Genomic DNA, 20384 nt, shown 5'->3' on the forward strand with positions numbered 1-20384 from the left:
AATGAGCAGCATTGCACTCTCCCCATCTCCCACCCCCAATATCTTCCAGTAGCACCTTAGAGACCAACTAAGTTTGTCATTGGTATGAGCTTTCGTATGCATGCACACTTCTTCAGTATCTGATCTGAAGTGTGCATGCACACGAAAGCTCATACCAATGACAAACTTAGTCTAAGGCGCTAAGGAAATTTTTTATTTTGTTTCGACTACGCCAGACCAACACGGCTACCTACCTGTAACTGATAAATATCATCACCCAGGGTGACCAAGGAAATTTGAGTGTCATGACAAGGCCTGAAGCCAGACTGGAACAGATCCAAGTAATTAGTTTCCTTCCTGAAGTTGGACCACCGTCACCTTCTAGCACCTTGCCTCAAAGGGGGATATTTGCCACCAGGCAATAGTTATTTTAACACTTCTGGATCCAGTGAAGTCTTCTTACCAAGGAGACACACCACTGCCTCCTTCAACATTAATCACTTTCTGGACCCACCCAGGCTACCCCCTGAAGAAGCCAGAATGCCAAGGGTCAAGGTGGTAGGTGGATGGCCGCTTGTCTTCAAGCAGGTTGTCACATCCTCAGGCCCTGGTTCTGCAGGATGAAGAATGGTGTTGCAGGGTAACAAAATGTCCTGGGCCACCCCCAAATATAGGATTCATACAACTCCCAACTGTTTTCCCACCTAAAAGCAGATGTGGGGAGGGCAGTTTAAAAACCCCTCTCCTTCACACCATTTTCTAAATCTAAATTAGCCTTGAATATGCTAAAATAAAAGGCTAAATACCTCACCCCTATACATGCTGCTCCAAAATTCAGCATACCTATAGAAAGCAAAGATTATATTTGCAAAGGTGGATGTTTTTAGGACCCACCTTTGCAAGGTTAAAATTGTTCTCAATGTGTTTTTATACTGTAACCTGCTATGGGACCTTAGGCATAGGAGCCAACTACTACAGGCTGAGGTCCCTTTGCCCCCCCCCAATACAATATTTGAAAGGGCCAGATCCCCCCCCCAAAGTTGATGACCATTGCCATTCGAAATAGTATGGAGGGGCTGCATCATGGGATCTATTGGGGGGCTTACCTGTCCCCCCCCAAAAAAAACATTTTATTCAAGTTGGCCCTCCTGCCTTAGGGTGGAGGGCGGGAAGGAAATAAATAAATAAATTCGACGGGATTTTGTTTTTTTATTAAAAGGATAGTTTGTATTTAAAATAATTTCCCAAAAGCTTAAATAGCTGTCGTGTCGAACAGTTTCGGAAGTTGCTGACTCGCCCGCTCGCAATAAATGCGCATCGGTTTTTGGATTCCTAGTTGCATAGCACCTGGCCTCCCTCGCAAACGGAGGGGCGAGAAACTTTGCAGCCAGGTGCGCGTGTCCAGGGAGATGAGAGCGGCAAACGGAAACGGGAAAAAAGCGCGCCGCCTGCCCGTTGAAGTCTGCGGTGGCGGCGGCGCCGCCTCTTCCTGCAAGGGAGCGAAGCCGCTCTAAACAAGGCAGACCGCGAGCGAAACTGAAACACTTCTTCGGTTGACGTCCTGTTCCTGCCTCCTTGCCGTCTCCCTCCCACCCCCGCAAAAAAAAAGTCCGCGAGACGCGTCACTAGGCGATCTGTGCCACTGGGCGCGCGCCGGCCGTCGCACGTGACAGGACTAGCCCACGTTACCCAGCCCCTCTGCGAATGCGGGGGGGGGAGGAAAGGGGACGGGTAAAGAGCGGGCGAACTGCCTGTTCGAACTCTCCTCCCCTTCGATCCCAGCACATGATTCCCCCTCCCCGGAACGTGGTATTGTGTAATCACGTGACCCCCTTACGGTGCGCGCGCGGGGAGAGGGGGGTAGGTGGGCCGTTGAGGGAGGGCTCGCGAGTGCGGTGGCAGTTGGTTGGTAGTGGTAGGGTGGGGGGAGGGGGGCTGCGTACGCGACGGAGCGGGGTGCGAAGATGGCGGACGAGGAGGCCGAGCAGGACAGCGGCAGCCACGGCCCTGGCGGCGAGAGCGGCCTCCTCCCTCTGGATATGCGGCGCTTGAAGGGGCGGCTGCTGGAGCTGGAGACGGGGCTGCGGGAGAGCCGGGAGCCCGCCGTGGAGGCGGCCGCCGAGTACTGTCAGCAGCTCTGCCAGGTCAGGACGGGGCCGGGGCGGGCAGGCGGGAGGGTCCTCTCTCTCCTTGCCTCCTCCTCCTGCAGCGGGAGCAGGAAGGAGCTGGGCCGCGCTGCTGCTCTGAGTGCTCTCCTTCTTGAAACTGGCTCCGAGGGAGGGAGCGGGAGAGCCTAAGTGGCCCGCCCCCCTGCGCCGGGAGGGGAGTTCATCGCGGGCCCGGAATCCCCTCCCCCCACAACCTGTCTTCCCGGCAGCTCCCCACCCCCCACGCGGCTCCCTCTTCGACTCGGCCCCTTTGTTTTGCTGCTGCTGCCGCCGCCTCGGGTCTGGAGGGGCCTTTGTCTACTGATGGCGGCGGCGGAGAGCCCCGTCCCCGACCCAGCAATAAGCAGGAGCGTGAAAGAGGGGAGGGGAAGGGTGGCTTGTTCCACAGGGAGGAAGCGAGGGAAGGGGCTGGCTATGGGGGCTTCCTCACCCTCTCGGTTGTATCTCGAGAACTCATGCTCCAGGTGCGAGAGAAGGAAGTCCTGCCCCATTTCCCCCTCATGCCACAAATATTTCAATATAACCATCAGCTTGCCCATGGGGAGCTAGCGCGCATCTGCCCCACAGTAGCGTCCCGGGAGGCTTAGTCGTAAGGCTTCCATCATATTTTACCCCCATAGACGAGCATAGGAAGAGTCAGTCCAGTGACCAGGGTTTCCGGAATATCTTTGAGCCAGTGTTGTTGTGGTTGAACGATCTTTCTAACTGCCCTTGGATTTTGTCAATTAAATCAGATGACTCTAAAGAAACAGATTCCCCACATGGTATTTGTAGTGTTTGCTCAGGATGCACACTATTGCTCTTTCCACAAGACATTTGATGGGCAAATGTCTATTTCAGCCAATTTGTTGACTGGGAAACTGTCATTCCAGAAATCCACTTAGTTCAAAACTTACGTACATATTTGAATTGAAGACATGAACTGCTTTAAACAATCATGTTTGAAACAGATACTTTTTGATAGAATCACACAAAAATAACATATTGGCCTGGTTCTCGTGTCACTTTAAAGTATCATTCACCTAAGTGGCATGCTGTTGAAATGTCTTACTCTGGCTGCTTAGCCATAGTTTGGTCTTAATGTTATGTCTGAACCCAAACTCATGATTGGTTTCTTCCTAAACTACGAGTGGTAAACCAAGGTTTGTATTTTGCTTACCACTCATGTGTATGGCTGACTTGGTATAAGAGAGTTTTCTATTTCTGAGCTTTCTATTTCTATTTCCTATGTTAGATGGAATTTAATTGTAATTAAGTTTCTTTTTTCTAGGTCAAAATGTTTTTTTTTAAATTTAGGCCTATAATAATGGGTCACATTCTGTTTTTGTCCCTCTGTATACATAACCCAATAGGAAGTCAGCCTTAGGGTATACTCCTCACCTCTGTGAACCCATTTATAACCATCCCATCATTTCCCATGGTTTTGTGTTGTAAGTTCACAGGTGGAAGCAGTGGTTAACAAATTAGGATCCTTTGTCAACCAAAGGTTGAAGGATCCTTGTTTTTTGTTAACCATAGTTTGCATCAGTGCCATTTAACAATAAGAATGAAAAAGGGTCCCAGTATTCCTATTGGGGGGGGGGGGCACAGGCTGGTCCTTAGACCAACTGTCATAGACTAAATTCCCATCTTGAGCTAGAAAGAATAAGATGTTCCTTTTTGCCTATTGAGAACTCCTGAAAGCAGGAGTGAATAAAATCAACAGTATAGTTGAGCTCCCATACATCAACTCAGTGTCTCTTGGTCATATAACTTAATTGAGATTTGAATTTGTGCATTTTTGAGAGAAAGGGAGGCACTTTTCTAGCATGCCTCAAACCATAGAAGGCTTCAGTTTATGTATTTCTAAAATGTATCAGGCTTTGTTCATGTGAACTAGTATGGAATTTACGTAATTTTATCAGTTGCCTTTTGGGGAAAAACCTTTGTTCAAGTTGATGTAATAAAATAGAAAATCCTGATTTTATGAGATGAAATTATTATTATTGTGTTTTACATGTTCTTATTCCACTCTTCCGCCTTTTTTCTTAAACTTGTAATTAAGAGCTAGATTGTGTGTATGTGTATATATATATACATATATATATATATATATATATATGCACACACCTTATTTGGTGTGTACATCTATATCTTTATATTTACTATGAATTATTCATTATTATGGATATTGATGTTTATGTGATTAATAATAAAAATCAGATTACAGTATGTAAACAAGATGGGTGGATGGGAGTGTGCCTTGCTGGATCCATGGAACAACCGGGAACTTTGGCTCCTGATGGTTCCTTTGGAGTCCCACCTTTACCCACACCACATCTGATGTCATACATGGTGTGAGGTGTGGGATGTTTGGGGATGACTTCCTAAAAATGGCCTGGTGGGCCATGTTTGGTACATGGGTCTGATGTTCCCCACCCCTGTATTATGGGCCAATCTGATATCAAAGCAATTGATAGTCTCCCCCCTTTTTCTAATACTTACTGTATATACTCGAGTATAAGCCTACTTTTTCAGCACAAAAAATGTGCTGAAAAAGCTGCCATCGGCTTATACTCGAATGAGGCTTATTCTCAAGCGGTGGAGAAAGGCACAGGACCGGGGGTTCAGAGAAGCGCTGCACTACGACTCTCTGAACCCCCGTCCTATGCCTGCTTTGTGCGAGGCGGCAGGGAGGGAGAAGCAGTGGGGAAGGGATCCTTCCTCGCCGCTTCTCCCCCTCACCCCACTGCTGACAGTTGGGAAAGGCATAGGACGGTATTTATTTTTATTTTTGAAATTTACCAGTAGCTGCTGCATTTCCCACCCTCAGCTTATACTCGAGTCAATAAGTTTTCCCAGTTTTTTGAGGTAAAATTAGATGCCTCTGCTTATATTCGGGTCGGCTTATACTTGAGTATATATGGTAATTTATCCTTCAATTTTTAAAGAAATTTTGTGATGGGTGTTTATGAAAGATGTTACATCTAGCTAAAAGGCAGTCTCTATCTTTTAGTTATGTCTCTGTTGCAATCAAAGAAATTTGGGAGGGTCAAGTACTTCTTAGCATTATAGAAGCTTGGATAAAGAATTGTATACAGTGTAAAATTAAAGGGGGCTTTCCTTTTACCTGCCTTTGTATTCTCTCAAGTCCTTGCATCTTCATTGTAGTGGCAGGGCAGACATATAGGCCTGCCTAGTTAGAAGGGAGCTCATTAAATACTCTCCACCACAGTGTGATGGTGCTTTAACAAGTGAATATGATTTCCAGGGCTGAACTCACCTGGTGTCTTTCATGTATTAATTAATGTAATTATATTTTTATTTCGCTTTTCAGACAAATATTGTATCCCAAAATGGCTTACATCAATCAAATGTTAGATACTGGCCCTGCCCTCAGACTTACAAACTAGAAAGACAAGACGTACAAGGGAAGGGGACTGGAGGGAAAAGGTAAAGGAGGGAGATCAATTTAAAAATGCCAAAATAAATTGATTAGTTGTAATCAGGCATTTATATCCAGTTGAGGTTAGGTGGACTTTCCTTACTGATGTTTTTGAACAGATAGACATGGTGTGGCAACCTGGTGATCCTTAGTTCTGTCATTAGCAGAAGCCAGGTTGTCCTTCTCATGGTCTCTGGGAAATTGTTTGGGTGCAAAAGTGTGTAGTGACTCTGAATTTGCATTTGGCAGTACTGCTTTGGAACAATTGACCCAGCTCTCATAAAGAAAGGGAATAGAGAGAGGGCCAGATTTGTCCTTCACAGGTGTTTGATACCCCCCTCCCTTAATGATCCTGCTCAGATGTATTAGCAATGTAAAATAAAATTTATTATGTATAAATATTGCATGTCAATAGATAATACATGCTTTCTACCACCCTTCTGATTCTTTGAAGAAAAGGCCCAATACAATGTTCATGTATTATTCTCTATGTAGAAATGTTCTCCTTTGGGTTTTTCCTTAGCCACTGTCCCTTTTCCAATTCAAGCCTCTGTTTCATGGCATCAATCTATAATGTTCATAAGGGTTACTTCCCATTTGGTAACTCTGGTTTTTTTAGAATTAAATGATTCTTCACACTAGTTGACAAAATATTCTAATATCCCCCAGAATTCATGCAAAGTTCAGTTGACGGCATGTAGATTTGACACCATATTAGTTTTGGGCACCAAAACCAAAAGGTCATGGAAACATAATAATTAAGATTTTCATTTTAGTGTGCTTCACTGGCAAAGTGTTCATTGTTATCTGTGCTAGGAGAATTCTTTGTGATTTATATTTGTGTCTCTTGAATTATTCCTATCCCTCTGCTAATCTAGTGGATTAGGAGACAAAAGTCATTATAATATTTCATTTTTAATTGTATATAGAATAGTCTCCCTTGCTCATGGCACAGTACTGATCATTAGGCAGAATTTGAAGATACCCCTTGTCTACAGTAACATTACCAAGTTTAGCTCTAACATTACCAAGGCTAGAGCTGCATTTCTATGCACCCTTAAATAGGAGTAAGTTCCACTCAGTGAGACTTAATTTTGAGTAAACATGCATCACATTTCAGTGCATAAATCTTTTTTTTAAGCTTTATTGCTTTGTTAAAGAGAAGGGCATTTTAAAAAAACCATTACTAGAGACATGCTTATACAGCTAGGCAGTACCTGGAAATCTCAGAAGCCAGAGGGGGTTAGACAATACACAGAGGTTTATTTATATTTTACATATATTTTACATTTATATCCATGTTGAATGAGCTGTGAGTTTTCTGCAGAGTCTTCTCTCACTGTCCAGGCCCAGCTATGCTTGACTGAAAGTTGAACATCATGTACCTCAGAGCCTCTCTTTCTCCAAAATGGAATTTTTGTGCTCTGCATAGTTCTGTACTATTACAAATTGACAGACGAAAGCTGAGTAACAAAATACACAAATACATGCATAATTACATACACTGGTCTCATCAAGAAATAAAGGAACTCTTCCAAAAGCAAGTACAAGAGATATTTCTTAGTGTTTCTACTCTCCTCTGTCCCTCGTCCCTAAGGTAAGGCTAAAAGGTCATTTCCCAACTCACAAAATTCCTTGTAGAGTTGTAGCACTAGATCAGAAATGCAATCTTTTCTGCTTGTCCTATGGAGCTGTTATGAAGGGTGAGTGACATTATTTCAACCAGCTACATCAAGCACTACTTTAATTGCCCAGTCCTACTATTAAATAACTCCCTTCCCAAGAAAGCTATGGCCCGAATGTACTGTTCTTAAGTACCTGCTACCATAATTGTGCAACAACTGGTAATTTGTCTGTGGCTGATTGCAGCAGTTGCAACAGCTACCAGCCAGGGAATAGGATGCCACATGCTTGCAGCTTTGTGTTGGAGCTGTTGCATTGATAGTGGTGCAGAGCAGCTGTGATGTGTGGTCTCTCAATCCCATGTGTGTCTGAGGTTTGCTGTGTCTGGTGTGTCAACACAGTGCTTTGCAACATATTGAGGTTCAAAGCACATACATGCTCCTTCTCTTATGCTCTTTGGTGGAACATGGAGGGGGAAAGTCTTACTCATTTGGTAGATTCTAAGAATGTATAATGTTGAGGGGGGAAATGGTGAATGCGTCGTCTCATATCAGTGAATAAAATGGAAAAACAGGATTCCAGTCTTGATTATTCCATCTTTATGTTTTCTAAACAGACGCTTCTTGAATATGCAGAAAATTGGAAGACATCTGAGGATCCCTTGCCTTTGCTGGAGGTATACACAGAGGCTATCCACAGTTATGTTAAAGTGCGATCTTACCTTACCTCTGAATGTGAAAATGTAGCCTTGGTGCTTGAACGCTTAGCACTGTGAGTATACTATAATTAGTTTTATGTAAAACAAGTGGTTTTATATTTTCAAGCTACTTTGGAACATAATGCTGTATATAGTGATGGATAGTTCTTTTAGATAGTAAATGAGGGCCTGACTGACATCTTTAATACATTGGTGAGAGGAAATGGGACTAGATTCACCTAGTGTTGGACTAGGACCTGAGAGATCAGGGTTCAAATCCCAACTCAGTAATGAAGCTGGGTGACCTTGGGCCAGTCACAGCCTCTTAACCTACCTCACAGGCTTCTTGTAGGGATTAACTGCAATTGGGGGGGGACCATGTACTCCTTGGAGAAAAAGGTGGGATATAAATGCAACAAATAAGCTTCTTCTGCTTACCTGCTTAAGAAAGCTGGATGGGCCAGCCAGATGGAGATGTCAGTTGCCAACCTGGTATCCAGAGATCTCCACGTGGTTGCAGTTGGGCCTGCACCAGTCACAAAATGCGCCTGGTACTAGCTGATTTCGAACATTGCCTGCTGGCCAGCTTTGACAGGTGGGACCACCCAACTGCCAATCTGACATCATAACAGCATTAGGTGATTGATACAAGTCAAAGTTTAAAGGTGATCATTTATCACTAATCAGCTCACTGGCAATTACAGACACCTCTGAGGATGACTATTGGCACTGGGAATACTTGCCCCCACAGCTGACATCACATATGACATAAGATGAATGTGGTTTGTGGGCATAGCTGCCAAGTTTTCCCTTTTCTCGCGAGGAAGCCTATTCAGCATAACGGAAAATCCCTTAAAAAAGGGATAACTTGGCAGCTATGTTTGTGGGAGGCTACCTCATGGGCCAAATTAGGATCCGTGTCAGGCCCATTTAGGCCTGTGTACTGGAGGTTCCCCACTCATGTTGTGAGTAGTGAGAAATTAACTGATTTTGCAATCTTACTTACTTTTTCAGAAGCTATGCCGAACTTCTGCTATCCCTGCCTCTTGAACTGCCTGAAAACCAATGGAAAGAGTTTCAGTCCTTTATTCAGGTAAGAGATTGGTTTCTTAACCAACCTATGCATCTGGTGTCATAAATATATAATGTTTGGTGCCTCCTGTTTCTCCTACAGTGAAGAGTTCTGTTGTGTGTCAGTCTCTCAGATTTATTGTGATCCAAATCCCAGTGAGATGATGGTTTATAGTTCTGCCAGGGGGAAATTGTTCAGATGGAAAATTTGCTTTAGCTTAGTAGCCTTCCATTTTTTTCAGGTAAGTCACATAGCTACTTACCCCTTGTGTTTTTGCGAACTTGATGGAGGTAAAGAAACTTTGTGATAAAGGGGAATTGAAAATTTGAAGCACTCCACAGTTCTTATAATCCTCCAGATTCTGGACAAGAATAGTATTGGTGTACAGAAATCTGTATAAAAATATGAACATGATAGTGATTTTGGTACCTTTTTTAAAAAGTATGCTTTCTATCCCACAAAGTTATTTTGCTTGGTTTATGATCCTGCTTCATTATCTGTTAGCATAACCCCTTGAGTTGTAGGTTTGTTAGTTTGTTAGTTTGTAACCTACTGTTACAAACTAGTTTGTAACCTACTGTAGTTTGTTAGTTTGTAACCTACTGTAACCTACTGTTGCATTTATTGAATTCCTACCTGTCACACATTCGGGATGTGGGTGGCGCTGTGGGTTAAAGCACAGAGCCTAGGGCTTGCCGACCAGAAGGTCAACAGTTCAAATCTCCACGATGTGGTGAGCTCCCGTTGCTCGGTCCATGCTCCTGCCTACCTTGCAGTTCGAAAGCACATCAAAGTGCAAGTAGATAAATAGGTACCGCTCTGGCGGGAAGGTAAACGGCATTTCCATGCGCTGCTCTTGTTCGCCAGAAGTGGCTTAGTTATGCTGGCCACATGACCCTGAAGCTGTACGCTGGCTCCCTCGGCCAGTAAAGCGAGATGAGTGCCACAACCCCAGAGTTGTCCGTGACTGGACCTAACGGTCAGGGGTCCCTTTACCTTTTACCTGTCACACAGCTTTAAAAGGATATGACTCCTTTCCTCTCTTTTCCCCCATCTTTTAACGTATTTAGTTTAGTTTGGACAGAATGTTTTAAAAGCTCTCAAACAGAAGAAAGTATTGTGTCTGGTAGATGGACTAGGAATTCCATTTTTGTAGCCTACAGAGACCCTTCTGCAATATGAATCTGCATTCCCTTTCTTCATCTGTGGTTGGCTGAGGAATACCATATGATTGCCAGCTTCCTATCATTCAATGCTGTGATTGCATACCTAGTACACTGGTGCCTGAACAGAAGAGTATGTGAGCACTTGGTAGCTTTTTCCAGTATTCAATTGAAAAGACAGTAGAGCTTAGATAATTAGCAGTTAAACTCCGACAGAAGGCGACAGGGCACTGTCTTATTTTCAGAGCTAACATTCATTTTGGGTTGGTTCATGCCAAATGCTTTTAGGCTATGCTTTAGAGCTAGGTGGATGAGACTCAGCAAGCCAGAGCAAAGATTTGGACTTTTATGTTTCCCTTTGCTTCTCCTACACAGCTAGGAATCCTAGCTTAGGAACCAGGGATCGTAGTTGAAAATTGCAGTTGCTAAACAATCCAGCTTCAGACAACAGCTCTCTGTTTAGAACAGCATCCTTCAACTTAAACATGCTCCCTCTTCTCATATCATGCAGTGTGATAGAGGCATTGAAAATGGTCACAGTTCAAAAGAGCATATAGAAGTTGCAGAGAGAAACTATAAAAACTAAAAGAAGCTCTTTTTCACAATATTTTCAGTGTACTGCAATACAGTATCCTTGTTCAAAAAGGCATGCTGATATGAATGTATATTTAATTTAAAATTGGCTTCCACTTTGTTCTTCATTAACAGTTCTTACCAGTGTTGCATTCAGGACTGAATGTCTGTCATGCCAACTGTGGCAACGTGCTTAGTAAAAATTACTTATGTTTGATTATTAAAAGCCCAAGAGCTAGCATGCGTTTTATGTAATTTGATGTAAATATAGTTGTTAAAACTACTTTGATATTTTTTCCTAGATGGCGCACACAAAATTGATGGAAAGTGGCAGCTGCCAATTGCATTTCTTATCTCTTCTTGCTCAAGAAAATGGGACTTGGAAGAATCCAGTTCTTTCTAGTATCCTTTCCCAAGAGCCTCTGGATCAGGATGAGGGTAAGTTTACAAAGGAAATGTAGGCTGAAATGTAGCCTACTGTACAAAACTAAGAGTTGCATCCATTAGTCTGCTTGCTTTTGCCCCTGGCTCCATGCAGTCTTTGGGCGATTCATCACAAGGGAATGTAGCTTTTGAGCTCGAAAGGTTCTCCAACCCTGCTATGAATTCTTTGCAGGATAAGGCACTTCTTCACTTCAGTTTCTGCCCCCTGTCCAACACGTCATATAATCGTTAGGTGAAGGTGAATTTGCAGAAATCCTCACACACTGTTAGGTAGGCTACAGCTACATGAAAAGACTTGTGAACTGAGAGATACTAACTAACCTTAGCAGTTGACAGTTATGTGTAATTTATATTAGTTCTTACTATAAAATAAAAGTGTGAATGTATCCTTATTTACCAATTGTTATATCTTCCTGTATTAAGTGGAAATGGGAAGAGAGAGAATTGGAAATAAGCAGAGAGCTTAAAAGTTTTATGTCTTGCACAGGTGGGGGGGGGGCACTTCATGTACTGGTTCCGGAAAGGTAGAGATGCAGAGGGTGGTTCTGGGGTTGTTCTGGCTATGTGCAATTTCAGCTTTACACACAGTCCGTGGAACCTGACCCCTGTGCAAGTTGTGAATCAACTGTATAGACAATAGTTTTAAGTTTGTTGTCCATGAAGGCAACAGCCTAAGATACAGCATTTTTAAATCTCTTCTCTCCATGAGAAATGGCATTAGCATAGCTGCCAAGTTTTCCCTTTTCTCGCGAGGAAGCCTATTCAGCATAAGGGAAAATCCCTTTAAAAAAGGGATAACTTGGCAGCTATGCATTAGAGAATGCAAGTTAGAGAAGAAAATTCTCCGTAATTCCATGTACTGTATAGTGATTAGTTTATACGTGATCATTAAGGACAGAGAAAAATAAATGCACCATTACTTTTGAGTCAATTCTTCTATGGTAAAGCTTTCTTGTGGAAGCACCCATATTTTAAGATTTGTGAGTTAATTCTTGCCATGGCAAGCATCCAGAGGGCAAACTATATAGCTCTTGTGTAATCATGTGTTCAATACTTCCTTGGTGTCTTGTCTTGTCTTTAAAGTAATAATTTCCCCCCTCCCCTCCCATATCAGTGATCCATGTGTTCAGCTGGATCAGCTGTTTGCATGCATGGATTAAGGCCAAAAAAATAAAAATGCTACCTGTGCATTTAATTGGCATGGCACAGAGCTACCTGCATGCAAAATATTAAGATTTTAAGCCGTGTCACATGGCTGCAAGGGCCATTTTCTTTCCCTTCTTCCTTACTTGGGCTTAATGGGAGTGTGAAGACATGCATAGCAGAGATATGAGGAATGCTGCTACTGCCTCCTTTGGGAAGCAGTGGTTGGAAAACAGTGCTCATCTGGCGTGATAGGAAGGCATGTAAAGAATTTGATTTTGCTTTGTATTTGTAAGCTTCCTTTGTCTAAGAGAAGCAGGATGGTGATGTTTGCCACACCCCAATAATTGCTTGCAAAGCTATTTAATGTGTGAATATCTGGGAATTAGGGACCCAGGTGGCGCTGTGGTTAAACCACTGAGCCTAGGGCTTGCTGATCAGAAGGTCGGCGGTTCGAATCCCTGTGACGGGGTGAGCTCCCGTTGCTTGGTCCCAGCTCCTGCCAACCTAGCAGTTCGAAAGCACGTCAAAATGCGAGTAGATAAATAGGAACCGCTACAGCGGGAAGGTAAACGGCGTTTCCATGTGCTGCTCTGGTTCACCAGAAGTGGCTTTGTCATGCTGGCCACATGACCTGGAAGCTATACACCGGCTCCCTCGGCCAATAATGCGAGATGAGCGCGCAACCCCAGAGTCGGTCACGACTGGACCTAATGGTCAGGGGTCCCTTTACCTTTTTATCTGGGAATTAATTGAATATTTTATTTTTATTTTTATTTTATTTATTAAGTGCATATCTTACATTTCCTCCCAAAGGAGCCAGGTGGCAAACACTTCAAGTAATAAAATACAATTAAAAATTAAATACTGACATAGGGTTGTATCTGACGAAGTTGTCCTATTCATGCAAAGGCAGATTCCTCCTCCTTCTCCTTCTTCCCAAAAATCTGTTATAGGGGTTTCCCGACCCTCCAGAACATTTTAGCGGGGTACAAGGAGAGGGAGGAGAAGTTTCATTGGAGAAGTGGAATTAGAATCATAGAATCATAGAGTTGGAAGAGACCACAAGGGCCATCCAGTCCAACCCCCTGCCAAGCAGGAAACACCATCAAATGTGCAAATTGGACACCTTCGTCAGATACAACCCATAGTGTCTGGGAATAAATGCAAGACTGACATAATGTTTGAGATGGTGTCCTTGACACTTTTTAAAGTTCCTCAAAGTGTTGAGGAACTTTAAGAGTTTAGTCCCTTAGTTATAATGATCTGAATGAAGTTTGCATTAATTTCCACGCTGTTATTAATTACCATCAACATACAAATGGCATGTTTATGAATAGTGCTGCTCTCACTAGAAATTTAGTTAGCACAATATTAAATCTTGAATTGAGGCCTCTTGCCAAATAGTGGTTAGGCTTGAGGTTATTTATGTAAGAATACAACTAAAACTATGATAAAATAATAATATACACAATTAAAATGTCCTGCACAGTAGGGATGGCCTTTAGGAGAAAGGAAAGAACATCATAGGGGGAAACTAGTAATTGAGGGTTTATTTTGATAAAGAATTGTATTAGATTTGGTATGGGTGGGTGTCTGAGAGATAAATATTGGGTTTCTATTGTGACATTTATAGTGGCTTAAAATTTATTTATTTTATTCTAAAATAGATCTTGTTTCTGCATTGACTGTGTTATTTGTGTCGTGGTTGTATTTTTGTAGCATAACTTGGTCTTCTGATCATCCTTGCTCACAGGTTAAGTGTATCGTGAAATTAAAGGTTGCTGTGGATTTGCAAGAGGAAAACTAAAACCTTGACATTAAAACTCTAAATGTTAATAATATTAATGTGACTTGCAGTTCCCATTCATGAGTTAAAAATGGACATTTTTTAAAACCTCAAGGTCCTTCCGTATCTTATTTCAGTGATAGCAGAGAATGTTCCTCTGTCAATGCATGACAGGTTACCTGAAATGATAAACACTGTGGTTTAAAGGATTATTAGGGACTGTGGGTGGAAGAGCAAGGCTAAAAAGTAAGAAATGTAATTAGTCACTGGATCATGCGGAAGATGGAAAAGAATATGAATGTTTTGGATTGGGCATGGAAAATGAGCATTGAATAAATTCATCATTTTGTGTTTAACAATGAGCAGTACTAAACCTTTGCATATACAGAACTGTCATCTCTTGTTATTAAAATGACTTTCTCCCAGATTTCCCAATGGCCTGTGTGTGTATTTCTTTTTAAGAAAGCACGCCTGTGTTGCATAGCTTAGGAAAATATTTTCTTTCTTACTTAGCTTGTCATTATCTTTTTAAAAAAAACTTAAGCTGATTTTAATAAATTGCACAATTAAATATGCAAAGTGAGGCAGTTACTCTAATTGCATAACATGGAGTAAATTCTCAGAGTATGATTTGATTATCGGAAGCGCCATTGTGGACAGTCTGCTCTTCCCCCCCATCCCTGCCATGGTGTCAAAAATAGTTAAGAGTTAAATGTCACATTGCTTGAATCAGGCAAATGATGGTTACTACTAACCATAGTTTGTACCCAGACCAGATACTGAAACCAAGACGTGGTATACTGGACGTCTTGGTAATGGACTGGACAAGAGCCAATAGACTGACAATCAATCCACATAAGACTGAGACATTGTTAGTGGGTGGCTCCCTAGATCGAATGGATGGGGGGGGGTGTTGTGGACACTTGGTTTAAAAATTGTAGACATGAGGATTACCTAGGTAAGCCTAGGTAAGAAACCTGCTAAATTACAGACAAAGGTTTTTGTATTAGCCACCTGTAAAGTCGATTGAGGGGACAGAGGAAACTAAAGGCGGTTTGCTTTACGCCCTGTGGTTTTGTGAGCAACTACTTTTTAAAATAACATATATCATAGAGGTGCCTATAAGAAAGGAGCATGCAAAATTTCATAGGAATGTGGGCAGAGGTTAGTGACTTACATGATTGAAAAAAATCATGTATGTGTTCTATTCACTTGGCACCAAAACTCCAGAAACAATGCAAAGCTGATAAATAGGAGTGCACAAAGGCAAAAGGGCATCAATGTTCAGCATTTCCAAGTGAGCACTGCTAGCAGAACTAGCAAAGAACACAGAGTATACAAGAACAAGGTGATACATCAACATCTGTTCTCCAAAGAACAGTGTTTAAAGAGCTTCTGTAAAGCTATTCAAGGTTTTTCTGTGGATATGACACAGTAAATTTGCAAGACATTTTAATGTCTGAATATAGCTGTGTTAAAAGTTCTGAAGCATAACAGTTTTGATACAATATAAACAAAATGTCTGTTTTTTGTTTAGTGATTATAAAGTCGTGGTTTAATACAGTAGTGGCAAAACAAAGCAATTTTGTGTCTCATTTGTGTCTCATTTAAGTGATCATGATGGTTTACTCTCTTTTTCTATTTTAATTTTAAAGAAATGTTTATTCAAAATCCTGCAAAATACAAACAGAATCTGTTTGACAATATACATAGTCCACATACAATTATAGATCACTGTTCAGCAAAAACAGACATAAAATAAAACCAAAATAAATAAACATCCTCCCATCAGATGTCAAGGAGATAAGTAATTATACAACTTTAGAAAACATTTGAAGGTAGCCCTGTATAGGGAAGTTTTTTTTTATGTTTAATGTTGTACTATGTTTTATATATGTTGGAAGAGACTCAAGAGTGGCTGGAGCAACGCAGTCAGATTGGCGGGGGAACCAAAAATTGTTTCTCAAATTTGGGAACCCTCCAAACATACATATTTTCTGAATATGCTTTATTTAGCCCAGTGCCTTATTTTATGTCAGCCTTCCTCAACCTTGTGCCTTTGGATGACAATTCCCATCATCCTTGACCACTGGCTATGTTGTTTGGGGTTGGTGAGAGTTAGAGTCCAAAAACATCTGGAGGGCACCAGATCGGGGAATGCTGTTCTATGTAGTAAGTTGAGCAAGTTATAAGTGTCTTATTAAAAATTAAGGCTGCAAATCAAGGAAGCAGTATATGATTGTCAGGGGGAACTACATTTGCAACCTGAGTGGGATTACAGGTGGTGCCATTTTGTGTGTGTCCAATTGACGCACAACCACCAATGTACGCATCATTTCTGGCCCCGGAATGGAGGTGGAACCGGCTTATAGTGGCCCAGAACACAACTCCTGCGCAAGCAGGGAGTTGCCTGTACATTATTCACTACAATTGTTGTCATAGCCAAAGTCACTGTTTAGTATAAGAAGAGGCTTCTCTTCTGCCCTTGGGACTGCTGTACCAAAACATCAAACAAAACTCTAGATTTACATGTGGTTCTCTCACCATTCGCATGCAGGCACATCACTTCATTGAATTGCTGCTGCAGTTAATCAAAAATATGCCTTGACATGTGGTTTTGGAAAGCATTGCCAAAGCATTTCGAGTCAGTATAGGGAGACTTATTGAAGACTGTTACTATGTTTTTGCCTGTTAACATATTTGTTTGACCCTTTCAAAATTACAAAGTTATAATTGCTTACCATGCTCACGTTAAAACTTTGTCTTTCTTAAATGGTATGGGAAAATAGTGCACATACTGTTTCACTTTTCAAAAACATGAAGATAAAGATTGGCTGAATAGTTAATTTTAGTTTATGATATAATTCACTATTTTAATTTATGAAATTTAGAAACTTAATTGTGAAGGCTTTATAACAAAAATATAAGTACATGGTTAAGGTTGATGTTAACTGATGTTAAATATTTAATGAGCAGTTACTGATCAGATATTGTTGTTTCGCCCTGTTTGCGTTTCACATTTTAAAGTGGCAAGTTCAACCACCTTACAGTTGGGTCTGAAACAAGTCTAATTGAAAGTATGCCTCATTGTTATCAGTGAAGCTTTCTTGCTTTGCAGCATTAATGTAGTAATGTTCTAGAATGTAAGCCAGTGCTTAGCTGCAGTGGACTGTGGTACTGTATTGTGTGTTTTGATGTAGTAATTTTAACACTTAATATTGGGTTTATACCTTTTTATGTGCCTGAGATTCAGTAACAAGAACGGACAAAAGGCAAGTTTGTCTGTTGATGAATACATATTCTCTGGCTTTTGAAATTTGAATTATAGGGATATTCAGTAATTGCATTTAAGTCTCTTTCCTAAGTTGTAAAGGGCATTCCTAGCAATGTACCTAATGTTGGAAGATAGTATAAAAGTTGTTTGTTTCTTGTATTTGAAATTATTATTGTGAGTTGTATTATCATTCAGTGGATATCACTGATAAAGCCTGTTTTTAATCAGTGTGTTAGTTAAAAATATTATTTATTATTATATAATGTATGTAATATAATATTATTATACTGGAAAGTGTCTTTGTAAATAATTTATGGCTGAATTCAGATGAGATTGACCTCTGAATCATATATCACAAGTGTCTTTTTGTAGCCGTAATAATAATACTGAATCTGCCTCTTTCGTCCCATTTCATCAGCTTGCTCTCTGAAAAGTAATTAGAACGATTAATTTATCTGCAAGAATATCTGTTTTCATATTATAAAACTACTTAATCCAGACAGGCTGCAGTGGCATTGATTTTAATCTGTTATCTTAACCTTTTTGGTGGATCTTTTTTAATTAACTTTCGCATCTTAGCTTTATTAATTTATTTTGGTTTTTTTACCTTTAGACTCTATAGATGAGTCATAACTTTATATATAAAACCATCTGGATTCTTCTCCAATTTCTCTCTCATTTTACCCTTCTTCTAAAGACCAGTGTCTAAAATCTCTTCGTAAATATAAAAATTAGTGTGTGCGCATGTGAGAAAAATAAGTTGGTTTTAATCAGGGTGTTGTTGTTGTTGTTTTAAAAAAAACCTTTTAAATAATTTTAAATTTGGTTCTTATATGTGCAACTTAAAATATATCTGGAGTGTCTCTCTTGATGGAACCTAGCCTGGCCAGTTTCAAGGTGGGCCACAATTTGGTCCTGCAGTGTGCACTTCACTTGTTCACATAGGTGTGCATAGCAGTCATTACCCTCCACCTGGCTTTGGCCACCCAGCAATAGAGAGGGGTGTCGCCACCACCTCTCCAACACTTCCTCCCGTTGGTCAAGCTTGACCCGGAAGTGGAGCTGCCGCCAGCTTGTAGCATTGGGCCGCCACACAAGGAAGCTGTCTCCGCAGATCCCTCATGTGCCAGATCCCTCTCAGCTGGCCCTGGAGTGGCCATAAGGAGAAGGAGCCGCTGCCGCTGGGCTTGGGTGCGGCTTCCTTTGGTGAGGGAACCTGTTGTGGGGGTGCCTAGTTGCGCGCCCTCAAAAGAAATGTGTCCGGAGCTACAACCCTCCCCATCCTGTCCCCCCCCCCACGCTATGCCACTGGCACTGGCTCTTATATATGTTCATTGCTACAGCTTTTATTTGTAAGTGCTAGCCTGAGAGCCATAAGGAACTGCATGTCAGAGGGTGCATGGAATTCCATGCAGGTGAACGAGCTAGTGGAGGAGGAATGGACACTGTTCTTACCATGCGCCCAGTGTAGAAACCAAGTAGGGTGCCAGAATCTGGTGCTTAGCATAAAAATACAACGAACTGTTGCAGGAAGGAGAGAATTCTTTGTCTGTCTCTGTAGCCCCTCCAGTCCCTCTCCTGTTATTAAAAAAAAATACATAATCACAGACTAGTTTATGGGCTTATTTATTAGGATTATTTGTTGGTTCTACCAATCCTGTAGTCATATATTTGTACAATTGTGTCCTGAATGAACTCTTACCTTGACACCATCCAGTGTAAATTGTTCATTAAGAAGGTTGTTCAGTCCCCTCTCCCCTCGTTATAACTTGTGTTCTCTGAAGTAAATTATTTTGAAATACAATGTTACTACAAAAAAGGTAATCTCACTTATTTCCCATACCATAATTTAGGAAAGTTGGTATATCATAGAGTTTGTTCAGAAGTTGTCCATGAGAAGGGATCAAGATAGAACTTGGGTTTATGAACACCCTTACCCATGTTTCTGCTTCTCTTTTCATGATGACTGGTGACAGAACAGGAGCTTTTATACTCTTATGGTGAGAGGGATTGAGGAGGGAGTGTATAGCAGTGAAATCATGTCCAAACTCTTAACCACATTGGTGATCAGAGGGAAGAATTGAAACTCTGGCTTGCTTTTTTAAAATTGAAATAGGTTTACTGTAGTCAAGTTGAGCCCTTTCAAAATCCTTCTAACAGTTAGTACCTTTGCCTTTCATAATAAATACTGGTATGTATACCTGTGTTACACTTATTGCATGGTGAGCTAACAATATGTCTAATTGTCTTTCAGTGAATCAGTTTTTAACCTTTGAAGGCCCTATGCTACTGGATGTGCGCATTAAGCATTTGATGAAAACAAAGCAGTTAACGCAAGCAACTGCCCTGGCAAAACTGTGTTCTGACCATCCAGAAATCGCCAGCAAAGGCAGTTTTAAGCAAACCTATCTAGTCTGCCTTTGTTCTGGGTCACCAAATGAAAAACTAATGCAGGAGGTAAGTATGTTTTAGAAATATGCCTTGTGACGTTCTCAAAGCATCAGTAATAAGAGTATTGGGAAACATGGTTCAGAAGGGCATGTTGTAACATTCTCTGAAGAAATAATTACTTGTGTTCTAGAACAGTTAAGCTTGAGTCAGTGCAAACTGTAAGATATAAAACATCTTGGGCCAGATTCAACTACCCCATTCATGGAAGCTAGCACAAGGACTCCAGCTATCTCAATGGAGCTTTCCCCCTCTCTTCCCCTGTGCCTGCCCCAAATCCTCCCTGGAGAGTTGGGAGAACCCCCAGAACAGCATGGCAAGGAGGAGAAGGAAGATTGCTCCATATGGCAAGCAGAAATGCTCTCATTGGTGGTACAGTGGTGCCTCACTAGACGAAATTAATTCGTTCCACAGGTCTTTTCTTATAGCGAAAAATCCGTCTAGCGAATCCCATAGGAACGCATTGAATTTTTTTTGAATTTTTTTTTGCCCATAGGAACGCATTAATTGAATTTCAATGCATTCCTATGGGAAACCGCGATTCGCTAGACGAATTTTTCGTAAAACGCATTCGTCTAGCAAGGTAA

General features: G+C 41.5%; 1 protein-coding gene across 1 annotated transcript in view; it reads left to right on the forward strand.

Moving 5' to 3' along the window:
- The first annotated feature begins 1619 nt into the window (after window positions 1-1619).
- ZNF292 (zinc finger protein 292) overlaps window positions 1620-20384 on the forward strand; it is a 35540-nt gene continuing 16775 nt past the window's right edge. Inside the window, exons 1-5 of the mRNA XM_035109435.2 lie at window positions 1620-2123; window positions 7811-7965; window positions 8906-8984; window positions 11002-11137; window positions 19604-19806. Coding sequence (XP_034965326.2) covers window positions 1944-2123; window positions 7811-7965; window positions 8906-8984; window positions 11002-11137; window positions 19604-19806 — 753 coding nt within the window. The 5' untranslated portion in view covers window positions 1620-1943. The remainder of the gene's footprint in view (window positions 2124-7810; window positions 7966-8905; window positions 8985-11001; window positions 11138-19603; window positions 19807-20384) is intronic.

The sequence above is a fragment of the Zootoca vivipara genome, chromosome 3 (genome assembly GCF_963506605.1).
Source record: "Zootoca vivipara chromosome 3, rZooViv1.1, whole genome shotgun sequence".
Lineage (NCBI taxonomy): Eukaryota > Metazoa > Chordata > Lepidosauria > Squamata > Lacertidae > Zootoca > Zootoca vivipara.